The following is a 13054-nucleotide window of genomic DNA, read 5'->3' on the forward strand; positions in this document are numbered from 1 at the left end:
TGGCCTTTTAGCTTGAGCTACTCCACAGCGCTGCTCCACAGAACCTTTTGGTACACATGTGCTCCAGAATACTTGTGAAGGTAACCCTCACTCCATTCAGTTTCTCAGCCATGGTGCAGATATGGTACTTGCTTGCAGCCCTTAGTTTGCAACCTCCACTTCTGCTCAGTTCTTGGTTCTTCAAATGATTTAGCCCTGACACAACAACTGTACCCCAACTAGCAGATACTTCCTGGACTGGTGATGATGTCATCAAAAGGAGACAGCTCTTGTTTATGAGCAGCTACAGTATATGCCCCTTCATCAAATACTCTTTATTATCAGAAATTATAAGCACTTTGTATCTTCTTATCTAATAATGTTGTGAACAGCAGTGTAAATAACCTTTTCTGTTTTTTTCACAAAATATGATTGCGACAGTAGGCATGTAACAGACACCCTGGAGTGTGAAACATATTTATCTGGGCTCTGACAGGACCCATCTGAAGAATATTTTTCTCTCTGTGCTTCAGAAGGTTTTCTGTAAACCATTTTTCTGTAGACCATGCCACTTGTTGTGCAGCCTTGGGTCATTACCACAGTAGCCAACATGCATTTAATGAGTTAATTAGAATTAGTCTGGGTCTGTAAATAAGATGAAGCTCTAATGGAAAGGAGTGGACATACCGTATAGTTGATTTCACGCAAAATATCCTGCATTCAGCAGCTGCAAACTTGCTTGAATAAACAAAGTCCAGCATCAGACTGCCTGTAACTTTTATTCCCAATGGCACAGTGTCATTGTGAGCGTGCTCTGTTATATTGCACAGTGTCTCTGAGGTACTGATGTGTGAAGGGACTACAAGCAGGTCCTTGTGTCTGACTCAGTGGCCCGAAAGTTTTCTCATGCCGTCAGGCTGTGTTTCCTGTTAAAGAACAGCCAGCTCTTCACCCCCCAGTTTGTGTAAAACAGTGTTTTCACTGTACGAGAGCATCTTCTTTAGTATTCAAAAATCTGATTTAACCCTAATAGAGGGGTTCCGTACACAGAGCCCAGGACTTTACACATTCTGATTGGCTGAGAATTTGGCAAATTTAGCATGGTTCTCTTTGGAGGTAAATTTCTGATGGGACTGCATTTTCTACAGATCGATTCCTCCCTCTTTTCAGAAGGAGAGCTGTCTCCGAAGGTGAGGCACACATCGTGTGATGTTGTGTGCCTTCCTCTATTCTCTCAGTGATGCACCACAGCTCTCAGGTGGGTGTGCAGAATGGCTCTAATGCTTTTCAAGCAACAGCAGATATGCCGGATTCTCGCCAGCTACTGACCACACAACAGGAGATCATATCCTGCAGAGACGGATTCAAATTAAATTATATGGGAAATTAAATAATGACATATTAATCCTTTTATGTCAATTTTCAACATTTGTTATCCTCTGAATAGCACGTGCTATTTGGCATTTTAGCTTGAATGAAATCAAGTAAACAGCTGCTCTGCACAGAAAATAATCATGTCTGAAATGTCACAATACTGATATTAGAACAGATGCACAAAAACAGTGAGTCGTGTAGGAAGTGCCAGTTTAATTATGTTTGTCTTTGATATTCCAGTATTGTGCATCAACCAACATTTTAACATTTTAAATTAATCTTACATGTTGTATTAATACTTCTCAGTGACCAAAAGATTGCTGTTTGAAAACTGCAACAATGTGGCTGGAATGAAAGAATAAACAGTTTCTTTAGTAGAGGGTTACTTGTTTTTAGCGGGACAATTCGGTTACTTCTTTGTGCCCTATAAAGCTTTTTGATCGAAAAATTAAGAGAAACATTCCTAGTGGAGTCAATTCATAAATAACAGTTGCAGATCAGTTTCTATGGAGCAGGATTCTTAGAAACTGGAAATTAACTAGATTATACTGGGTTTATTGTGAAGGGATAATGTAACAATAGTTAAATGTAAATGTTAAGATATAAATAAGAAAACAAATTACTGCTGTGTGGTTGCCTTTTAGGTTATGCTGTTAAGTACAAAAAAGAAGTTAATGTGAGCAACGCACATACTGTAGCTCGGTTAAAGCAAAATATAATCTAAGGAACGCAGGGTTTAGGAGTGGGCTATCATTGAAGTTGGCACCAGTCAGCTATCGAGATTCAGAGGCATCCTGGAGAAGATTCAGGTCTGCAGTTTAATTCACTTAGGGTTACTTAGCAACAGTGACATAAGTGACTGGAAGGGATGAAGCAGTTTCATTTTCTACCTTTTCCTACGAGAGCACAGAGCAGGTAAGACCTACCTAGAGGAATTGCATCTTTTTACTGGAAAATATGTTTTTGAGCTTCCACTCTGCCACAGGTGTGTTTATTCTGGACCACCTGATGAGGAGGGGCCGCCTACAGATGCATCAGGGTGATTGTTTAGTAATACCGTGATCATGTTGTACATGCTGGGGCAACTCTGTTGCACTCAACTAAGAGAACAAGACCTTATATGTCATTTTCATTCATTTTTTCCCCTTCATTTCCCAGAGCTGCAGGAGAGAGTGAGAAGCAGGGCCTGTTTTCTCAACTGCAGTCCTCAGACAGCGCAGGGTCTTCTGGTCTTCTGGTTTTCCTTCCCCCTGAGCGCTATGTTCTGCACTCAGCTTGCCCTTCCCTCAACACTGTGACCCCTTTCCCAGACGGTGAAGCACTGGAACAGCGCTCTTCCTCTTCTGATCTTCTTTGCAGCTGCCTGTATCCCCAGCCTCCTGGCAGCAGGAGAACCTCGAATCAGGCTCAAGTTATTCTGAGTGCTTCAGCTGGGGCTGGGGGGGATGCAGTCAGGGGGGTCTTTCTCTAGTTCTGTCAGTGCGGACCTCTGCCAGCTCAGGCAGACAGTGGCACTATCTGTAACATCAAAGACTGCAGCTTAAACGGTGCCCAATGCCAGCTGAACAGCCCTCTGCATGATCACAGGATTCATGTCATTTCAGCACCTCTTTGGACTTTGAACTGTAGGGCGTGGGGATTTTAGTTTTCATTGATCTACAGCTTAGTTGCACAAAGCATCTGGTTAAGAAGCAGTTTAAACCAAACTGATTCAAGTGCTTAGAAATTGTGTATGAGCCCATATAAAGGCAGGTTATATGGGTTATATATATATAACCCATATAACCTGCTGGATTGTTGCTGTCCAGGACCAGGGCTGGCCACCCAGACAGGAGTTCCTCTCCCCAAAGCAGGTGGCCACGTTTGATTGGCTATCCCAAGTCCTTTCTTCATGGCCCTGTGATGGACCAGGGGGAGAGTAGTGTTATTGACTTTCTGATAATGGGGAGATGGGTATGTGATGGAGCCTGTGCACTTTAACCAAGCACACACCTAACTGTTGTGAGTCTGAGCACATTATACATTAACAGTAGGAAGGCTGGTGAAGTCACCCTTCTTTTTCAGAGTTGCTTCTACAGTACCTTGCCTAGTGTCCCGACTCATTACAGCAAAAATCAACGTGGTAAATTTACAACTGGTGATCACCATACCACCGGCATTTATTGATATTAGAAAAAGTGTTAAATTATATCACGGCCTTTTTAATTTTCACTGGTAGCAACAGTTTAATCAGCAAGCTGATGAGGGAAAATCATGTTTGAATTGGAGACCCGTCAAATTCTTTTCAGTGTAACGGCTCTACAATTCTAAGAGAAGATCTAAAACTAGAAATGAGCACAATAAAAATTACACATATCCCTTATAAAGTGGGTTCACATCAAGGGAATGGGTACATTATACATTGGTGAACTGCTAACGGGTTATACAAATACTAAACAATGCCCTGAATTTTTCATTTTTCAGTGAACTAGCTACAATGTGTACTTGTAACTTGCTCTTCGTTAATAAGCTAATTATATTTGCTCGGTCAATGCAGGATGTCTAATCTGTGTTTGGGAGCTTTGGGAAACGGCAGGAAAAGTTTCATGTTTATGCGCTCTGTGAAGCCACAGCACCACAGCTGTGCTGCTAATTGAGCCCATTTCCTTGTTCGGAGGTCTCTGCCTTTTACTTCTTGTTACTATAGCAATGACAGCAAAGCACTAGCCCCGCTCACTGGGAAATACTCCACAACTGGAACATCATTCACTCCAACAAGCCATGAAGGTGAACCCTCAGGTTTTTGGGTAGTTCAGCAGCAGAGTGGAAGGCCAGTGAGAAAGGTGTGTGAATTGCATCTGGTGGCCTGAAACCAGAAATAAGCAACCCCCATTTCCATCATCTTTTTTTTTATTTTAGGAGGAGAAAAAGAGATATGTGGGCATCAGTGTGGAGTAGTGAGTCTTAAAACATATTTTATTTTACTCAGATTTCTTCAGGCTGTTTTAACGGGTACAAAAGCAAGTTGCATCAGCCAACTAACGTAATTGAAACTTTATTTAAATGAAAATAGAGCAGTTATAGTTAAGTTGATAGTCCAACATGGAATGCATCTAAAAGGCTGGTTTTGTGCGTAGTACAGGATACTGGACCAGTCCAGTTGAATTTGCCATTCAGTAACCGGTGGTGCTGAAAGGTCAGAAAGACGAACTTAAAAACAGTTACCCCAAAGGGTATTAAGACGACATATTCATAGTCCTGAGCAGCCTTCATGCTGGAGATCCATCAAGACTTCGGATCTATGGCTTTCTTCCGTATATTAAAAGATCAGATAGGATAAAGATGAGGGCAGGCCATTCTTTCGGGAGCTATTTAAGGAGCTGACAATCTCAGCTAGGTCTTTCTTGAAGAAAGACAGAGTATCAACCCCAACAACATGGCCGACTAACATGGTCCAGACTCTAGCATCCTTTTGTGTAAAAACCTACTTCCTTTTCTCAGCAGAATTGCCAGCAAATTAGATATTTACAAGAAAAATAGTTACATTTATGGGGTACATAAAATGAAACCTATTGTAAATTTATCAGCGAAAGATAAATCCTTTGACCTACTAAAATTCGTTTAATTACGTTCACTTAGGGAGTCTACCGTCGACCCAATGTCAGGGTTTCCGCTCAATCGAATTTTGCGAAGGCAAGAGGAGACTGTTTGTCCTTTCTCGCTTCCTGTAGAAAGCGATTTCAACGTGTGCGAGTGGAGCGGTAACTAATTCCGTAGGAAGAAAAGGCTATTCAGGTTGTTTATTTTAAAGTCATCAGTGGTAAGAATTTATTTTTAGAATTGTTATACATTAAATGTCTGTCAGTTATTTATGTGAAGGTAAAGGGAAGGTTTTGTTAAATGTGCGTTTGTTAACCGAGTGTGTTAAAGTAGTTTACGACGCCATTTTAAGTATTTTAGTTACTTTAGACATGAGTTTTCAGGTTATTTTAAACGAAAGAAAAATTTTATTTCATTTTTTATTGTACGACGTTCGTTGATCTTCAGGAATAGACTGGGATTAGTTTGAGGTGTGTTTTAACTAGTTTTGAAATAGTTACGTAAAAGCAATGGGATTGTTTTTGTAATTCTTTCTCGACGGTGAAACTAGTAGCCTTTCTTGTTAGCTCAAACCCTAAATGTACTTTGTATGGCACATTCTGAAAAATAACTAACATTGTACTCTTTGTATCACAAGTTTTGGTTATTGTTTCTAAGCCACTTAGACTTATTATATTGCATTTTATCTTACGAATTAATGGCGGAATGCTAAAAATATTTTTATTGATTACTTGAAAACACTAGTCTCGTATCAATGACTTTAACTGTATATGTTTCAGTATGAAATAAATACCAATACTCCTACCACTATAACTGCTACTGTAGGCCTCCGTCTGCAATTCAGTTCTTAGACTTAGTCTGGTGATCGCATTCTTGTCTTCACAATTGAATATTTTAGTTGTTTTTAATAACTTTTGTTTCTCTTACATCTTACGTACCCGCCCACATTTAAGCCGCCGTGAGTATGCTTTGACAGGGTATATTTTTCCAATTGTACATGCAAGTTCGACGGAATAATAATAATAAATAAATAATTGCTTACACTTATATAGCGCTTTTCTGGACACTCCACTCAAAGCGCTTTACAGGTAATGGGGACTCCCCTCCACCACCACCAATAAGACCTGGTTTGTTTCCTGATACCTATTCAAATGTCTCTTAATCACAAATCACGAACATTAGGAGCTCAAAGCTCTTTTCTGGCACGTGTTCCTGAATGGCAGCCTCTATGAGACGCTTTAATGATAATTCAAAGTGAATGAAATTTCAGAGGCTCTTGTGATTTACCGTTCCTGTACTGTAGCAGCAGACTGAAGATGCAAAATCTCAGGCACCCACTAGGACATGAAGCACCAGATGCTAGAAGCCGTTTGGTTAAAAAGATTAAAACTAACTTTTGTTCTGTTTATACCCTCACCTGAAGTCATCTCGGTTCTTTAACTGATAGTTAAACGCAAGGGATAAGACATGATCAATCCGACTCGCGCTGATTAGCTGCTGTACCCGAGGGGTCTCCTGTTTTGATCGCTTTGCGCTCCTCTCGCAGTGGAAGATGACGGACCGCTACAACATCCACAGCCAGCTGGAGCACTTGCAGTCCAAGTACATCGGGACGGGCCACGCCGACACCACCAAGTGGGAGTGGCTGGTCAACCAGCACCGGGACTCCTACTGCTCCTACATGGGCCACTTCGACCTGCTCAACTACTTCTCCGTGGCCGAGAACGAGAGCAAGGCCCGGGTGCGCTTCAACCTCATGGAGAAGATGCTGCAGCCCTGCGGGCCGCCCGCCGACAAGCCAGACGACGCCTAGCCCGGGGGGCCAGCCCGGGGCCGTGCCTCTGTAGATCGTTTCTGGGCGCCTCCGGGACTGCGATGATGGAGAACGCAAGCGGCTGCGTGTGCGAAGGGAAGGGCGGGAGCAAGTCGGTTTGGTCTTGGCACAGTGCGGCGGTTTTATCTTCGGCAGCGTTCGGATAAGCCAGTGGCGGCGTCTGTTCATAATTTCAGTTGTGGTGTCTGGTGCTTTTATAGAAACAGTTCATTCTGGTGTTCCTCATTGTTGGGTGATATTTTACTGATTTTTTTTTTTACATATTTTTACAATAAATTAATGCTGACCGATTTGACTCTGCTGTTGCTTACATGCTTATAATGAGGGTTTTGTCCGTTTCGGGTGTATTTTGTTGTTGTTATACAGTGGTCTTCATCGGTTATCAGGGTGTTGGCCATAAAAGTCCGACAGTATTTGCAACCTGCTTAGAAGTTGGCTGTTTTTTTTAACGGTCTCCTTTAATTCGGAAGGGCTCTTCAGCTGAGCGGTCTATCCTAGTTGTAGCTCTGATCCTAAGAGGAGGTAGTTACCATTCAGAGATGCACAGGATTCAGAATTGAGTGATTACAGTAAAGAATCATCATTAATGTCTCCCTTTGTTTGTCTCTGCGCGGTGTTTCCAAACTTGATTGATTAGTACTGTAATCTTACAGCACTAATAGAAAGTTTGTATTACTGAAACTTTCAAAAAGGGGATATTACTTATAAAACTGAGCAGGAAAATATGTAGTATTTAGGAATCCTTCTGATGTTTATCTAAATCAAGGTTTTTACAGACATTGAACAGCTCATTTTCTTACTGAAGCTACATCATAGTTTATCCTATATAGTCAAACGTAGAGGGATTGGGCCACTGCAGGACAACACAAGTCCGACAAATTGGTGCCAAACCTGGTGATCCTGTTAATGAAGGGATGGAAACTTCAAAATGGGTAAGCTACTCCTGAAAATTTTAAAGTTTCTCTCTTTCCTTTTTGATCTTTAAAAGTGAAGTACTGTATGACCAATTACACTAACTCGAAGTTAAAACCAGCTGTGAAATCGGTAGTTGGCAGCTGTGAAGAACATGCACTTGTAACACAGCCATTTAACTTTTACTTGCAAGGGAAGATGTTGCAATTCCTATTACTACTAAAATAATGTTGGAAAGAATGCTGGTAAATATTCAGTTTTTGAAAACTTTGTTTAACACTCTCTGCAGGATATATTTCAGTGTGATTGACAAAAGCCAGACTGGTGCATTTGGCTTCTGCTTAGTTTCCAAGTTTTATTTTGGTGGTGACGTGCTGTTAAGCTGAAGCCGACGTGTGATTGTTGGACACGGGCCCTTGAAACAGCACTGACATTTAATGGCAGTCTGTTCCTGGGATTTGCCTTTTTTTCCAGATTTGCTTTTAGTCATGGGGAAAGTCTGATGATCATTAATGCAGTACTTGTCTTGTTATGGCATTTAAAAAGCAGATCTATTGTGAAATGCCTGTTGGAGTTTACAGAACTCTGTAGTGTGCTTCAAGGAGGACAGTAATTATCTTTTGATATGTCATGCATATGGTATTTATCAACCATTTGATAAAGGAAAGAGTAACTGAAATGGTTTCCCTTGGCAAGCACAAATACCATAGCAACAACAGGCGTTTTTTTACAGGCTTTGCATTTTTATTTGGAGAAAGAACTGTGGATTTTGTTAGTTTTCTTGGCAGCATGCTCACATGTTCTGTGTGAGAGAAATAGATTAGGGATGTCTTACGATTTAAATTCAATGGTGACAGATGTAAAGAATTTGTGTCACTGAAGGACTTATTTTATCATTTTGCTTCCTTTGGCTAACAGAAGGAACAGTTCTAAAATTTTCTTCTTGGAGAAAGGTTATTTGATCATAGTGTTTTTTTTTTTGAGTGGTCTGCATGTGTATACATGATACCAAGATAAAACTAAAAAAAGGTTTGAGAAGATTTCCACCGTGCCTTATCGAAGAAAATTACTTTTGCTCTAGTGCAGTAATCTGTATAAATATAATCTCTTTGAAAATGGTCTGTATAAATCTCTTATGTCCCCAGAATAGATTTATGTTATAAGCCCTGCATCAATACAAAGCATTTAAGCCAAAAATACATATTCAAAGTGTAACAAGCTTTTTAAGTATTGAAAACTAAAAAAACAGTAATTTAACAAATGAGATAATATAACATTGGCTGTTCTCTTCTGTTTCACCGATACCTTTATATTTCAATTAGACATCTAGCCTCGCACAACAATAATTGTTACTTCTGTTGTGCATGGAGTGTTTTCAAGTAAAAAATTCAATTAGTAAAATTAGTAAATATAACTATACAGCTATTATATTAATGGTTTGTCTTTACTCTTCCTGACTAGAAAGTAAGTACTTAAGAGCATAGTTCCTGTAACATTTTGAACTCAGCAGCAGCACTGAGGGTTTTTGAATTGCAAATTGATTTTTATAACTGTCATGACATTTGCTTGAAAGTGGATGTTAATGCAGTGTGCCCTGAAGCATGCAGGGCATGTTCCCCATCAAGCCAGGAGTCATTAGACGCCAGCACTGAATATGTGGCTCAGGTGAAGAGAGAAATGGCAGCAAGCTTAAGATGCTGATTTTATAGGCAGGGGAGGAGAAAAGAAAAAACAGAAGGCACTTCATTACACAAACGGTGGGATTCTGGCATAAGCTAACTAGCCGTGTTGTTAAAGCTGATAACCTGGTGTCCTCCAGGAAATAGATGAGATCTTTCTGTCAATTACAAACTAACCTGCAGGCTTAGTTCCACAGTGCTGGCAAAGCAAGATAGCACAGATTAAGGGAGCAGCATGTCACTACAGGGCTGCTATCACTCCCAGGAGATGCTGTTTTTCCAGAAAGCCCATAAAGAGGATATCCCTACCCCTGCAGCTGCAAGGAGAATCCTGGTCAGTCAGCAAGTGACATGACCCAGTCCTGAATTCTGTTTATGCTACTTATCAACTTTGTAAAGCCAATCCTGTAACCCTATCTGTAGATGGTTCTGTACTTGAGCTGCAGTCTAAATTGAAAAACCTTGGGGTGATATTCGATTCTGGCTTAACATATGACCCACCTGTGCAGTATATTGTCAGAACATCTTTTTTCACCTCAGAAATATCGCTAGACTACGCCCTATGTTATCACTAACTGGTTGAAAAGCTAGTCAACACATTTGTGTTCTCCCAAATTGACTACTGTAATGCTCTACTTGCTGGGGTATCTAAATCTACATTGAACAAACTGCAGTACGTCCAAAATTCGGCATTCAGAATCCTGACCAGGTCTTGTGCAAGTGATCACATTACTCCTATACTGGAGTCCTTGCACTGGCTTCCTGTCAAATTCCATGTGGACTTTAAAATCTTCATGCTCACCTATAAGCCTCTGGCTTGACACCTCAGTACCTGTCTGAGCTATTATCCCCCTACTCCCCACCTCGCAACCTTCGCTCTTCTAATTCTGGTCTCCTAACTGTCCCCCATGCCTGTCTACATTGTATGGGTGACAGGGCCTTCTCCTGTTATGCCCCCAAGCTCGGGAGCTCTCTCCCCAAGGATATCCGAGAGTCACCCTCTCTAAACTCCTTCAAATCCAGACTCAAAACCTTTAGAAGAGCCTTTACTGAACCGGTTCTGTTCTTTACCCCTCTGCTTGTACTTTTCTTAGTACCACCATCCACAGTCTCCTCTGTGTATTGTAATTGTTTTATCTTGTGTATTCTTTTTTATTTATTGTTGCTGTCAAGTCTGTAAAACACTTTGAGAAGCCACATTTAAAGGCGCTATATAAAATAGTTGATTATTATTTCCAAAGCAAAATATTCAATTCTAGATACTAGTATATACAAACTTGTACCTCCTGTACCGGACCAGATTTGCCCAAGTAGGGGCAATTCTGGCTTCATGAAGTTTTTATTAAATTATTTAAAGACTAATTTCTTCCCGTTAAAATCTTATTTCTTACAAATGAGCTGCCAGCAAAGCCAATTAAATAAAACAAAACAAAACCAAGCTTCCCTTGCTGAAAAGACAGATATACAGCAACGAGCCGTGACTGGCCGGATGATTGGTTTTCTGTCTTGCGGCTTCTCGGGGGGAATTGGATCTGTGAGCAGTAACAGCTTGTCGAGTTGCTGGAGATGAAGGTACTTGAACTGGAAAGCAGACCCACTGGCCTGTGGCGTGTGAGGAGCGAACTGCGCACACTGGCTGGCCAGCTCCTCTGAGCGCACACATGGCAAACACATGGTGGAGCAGTGGGAGCTCTGGGAACTCCACATGCCTGAACACAGGCAAGGAGATTTCAAGGAGTGGGGAAGCAAGACAAGGGTGATCTCCTGACAGAGAGAACAGTGTAGATAGATAGATACTTTATTGATCCCGTGAGGGAAATTGCAGTGCAACAGCAGCTTAACACAGACAACACAGCCACAGTGTAACGAATTATATACTAATCGTACAATACATACAATACAATACAAGAGTTACTCACAATCCGGACACACAAGAGGAAACTAGAACAGAACAGTACACAGAAAATCGTATCACACGTATGAATATAAATATAGATGTAACCATAGATATAAATATAAATGTATTGCACAGGTCCCTGGCATATATTGCACAAAAGTGGTTGTAAACGGGAAAAAGAAAAAGAAAGAGAACAGATGTAGCAGTAGATGTGTATATGCGTTTAGTCCAGAAACAGGTCACTGTCGCTGTTGCCTCTGCCCAGACGCAAGGTGGATGCGTTGTACAGTCTTATGGCAGACGGCAAGAATGACCTCCTGTAGCGCTCCCTGTCGCACTGTGGATGGATCAGTCTATTGCTGAACGTGCTCTTCATTCCTGCAAGCCTGTCATAGTTTATGACTAGTTTATATTCATACGTGTGATACGATTTTCTGTGTACTGTTCTGTTCTAGTTTCCTCTTGTGTGTCCGGACTGTGAGTAACTCTTGTATTGTATTGTATGTATTGTACTATTAGTATATAATTCGTTACACTGTGGCTGTGTTGTGTGTGTTAAGCTGCTGTTGCACTGCAGCTGGCCGTGCTCACAGAGAGACTAGATCTTTCATTTAGCTGATTGTGCACATCCCAGATGGATAGCAACGAGAGCAAAGCGTGATTGATGCACTGAACATGAGAGGTTCGAAAATTGGTGCATGGGTGGACAATTTAATATTGTATTGAATCCGTGAAGCAATCTTAAATGCAAAGCATGGTGCAGATTCACAGGCTGAATGGGAAAGCAGTGCGATGGAGAATAGTGACATAACAGGCACCTTAGAAAAGGATAAGAATTTAAATTGTACTTTTGGAAGTCACGTGAGTAATTAAGTTATTGAAAGGTTAAAGTTTTTTCAGGATACAATTTTTTTATTTATTTCTAAGGTATAAACTTCTAATTCAAAGAAGGGATGGTGGCTAATTGCAATGCCCTAGTCATGAGTGGAACAGACCCTACAGCTGTTTCTTTAGGGCCACCATAGACTTCCTCCTGCTTGCCAACTGCGCTCTGCAATCATGCAGCTCAACAGAAGTCTTTCTCAAGGGGGGGGCGTGCTGATTTATGGGTAGACAATTACATATTGGATTTAACTTTTAAATTAGAGCTCATCTCATACATGCCTTGAGTCTTTGCATTCTGATGGGTTGTAAGCAAATGTAGCATAGTCAGTATGAAGAACGAATGAAAACCTGCTGGATTTTATTCCAGTTACACAATGGAACCTTTAATTGACTTAATAACAGGATTAATTTGAACGCTTTGACGGTTTTCAGCTCTTAAATGTGTTGGAGATTGCCTTTCGACTATAGCATTTTCTAATAACATAAAATTGCAAACGTCTGAATTGAAAATCAAGATGACTGCCTCTGCAGTCTTCCGAAACTGCGGCGCCTCAAATGGGCCATTGTGCCTTAGACAGACTTGTTTTTAAGCATTCCTTCTGCTTCTTTTCCTGTGGATTGAGGGATATGCATGTTTTGCACACTAAGTGCTGCATTTTCATCGTAATGGGGGAAAAAAATCAGTTTGTAATGTGCATGTTTGCCAAACCCCTGATATGGAATTAATGTTGAAAGTGCATCTCCTTGGTGAGCACTTGCGAACACACAGAGGCTCCAGATGGCCTCTTCATCAAGTGCTCCCAACCCGGGTCCTCAGGGCCTACAATCCAGAATGCTTTCTACATCACCAAAATTATCAGCAGCTTTTCACCTGACAGAAATATGAAATTGAGACAATTAAGCTTTAACTGAACC

At 41.0% G+C, this 13054-nt stretch overlaps 1 protein-coding gene across 1 annotated transcript; it reads left to right on the forward strand.

Moving 5' to 3' along the window:
- Positions 1 to 5042: 5042 nt before the first annotated feature.
- On the forward strand, positions 5043 to 7061 carry sf3b5 (splicing factor 3b, subunit 5). The gene is made up of 2 exons (XM_015362406.2): positions 5043 to 5152; positions 6479 to 7061. The coding sequence occupies exon 2, from the start codon at positions 6485 to 6487 to the stop codon at positions 6743 to 6745; it is 261 nt and encodes an 86-aa protein (XP_015217892.1). The 5' UTR covers positions 5043 to 5152; positions 6479 to 6484; the 3' UTR covers positions 6746 to 7061.
- Positions 7062 to 13054: the final 5993 nt, after the last annotated feature.

The sequence above is a fragment of the Lepisosteus oculatus genome, chromosome 17 (assembly GCF_040954835.1).
Source record: "Lepisosteus oculatus isolate fLepOcu1 chromosome 17, fLepOcu1.hap2, whole genome shotgun sequence".
Lineage (NCBI taxonomy): Eukaryota > Metazoa > Chordata > Actinopteri > Semionotiformes > Lepisosteidae > Lepisosteus > Lepisosteus oculatus.

Bases quoted from the DNA above. Each gene is read 5' to 3' on its own strand.
- sf3b5 (XM_015362406.2), top strand. From the start codon at position 6,485: ATGACGGACCGCTACAACATCCACAGCCAGCTGGAGCACTTGCAGTCC.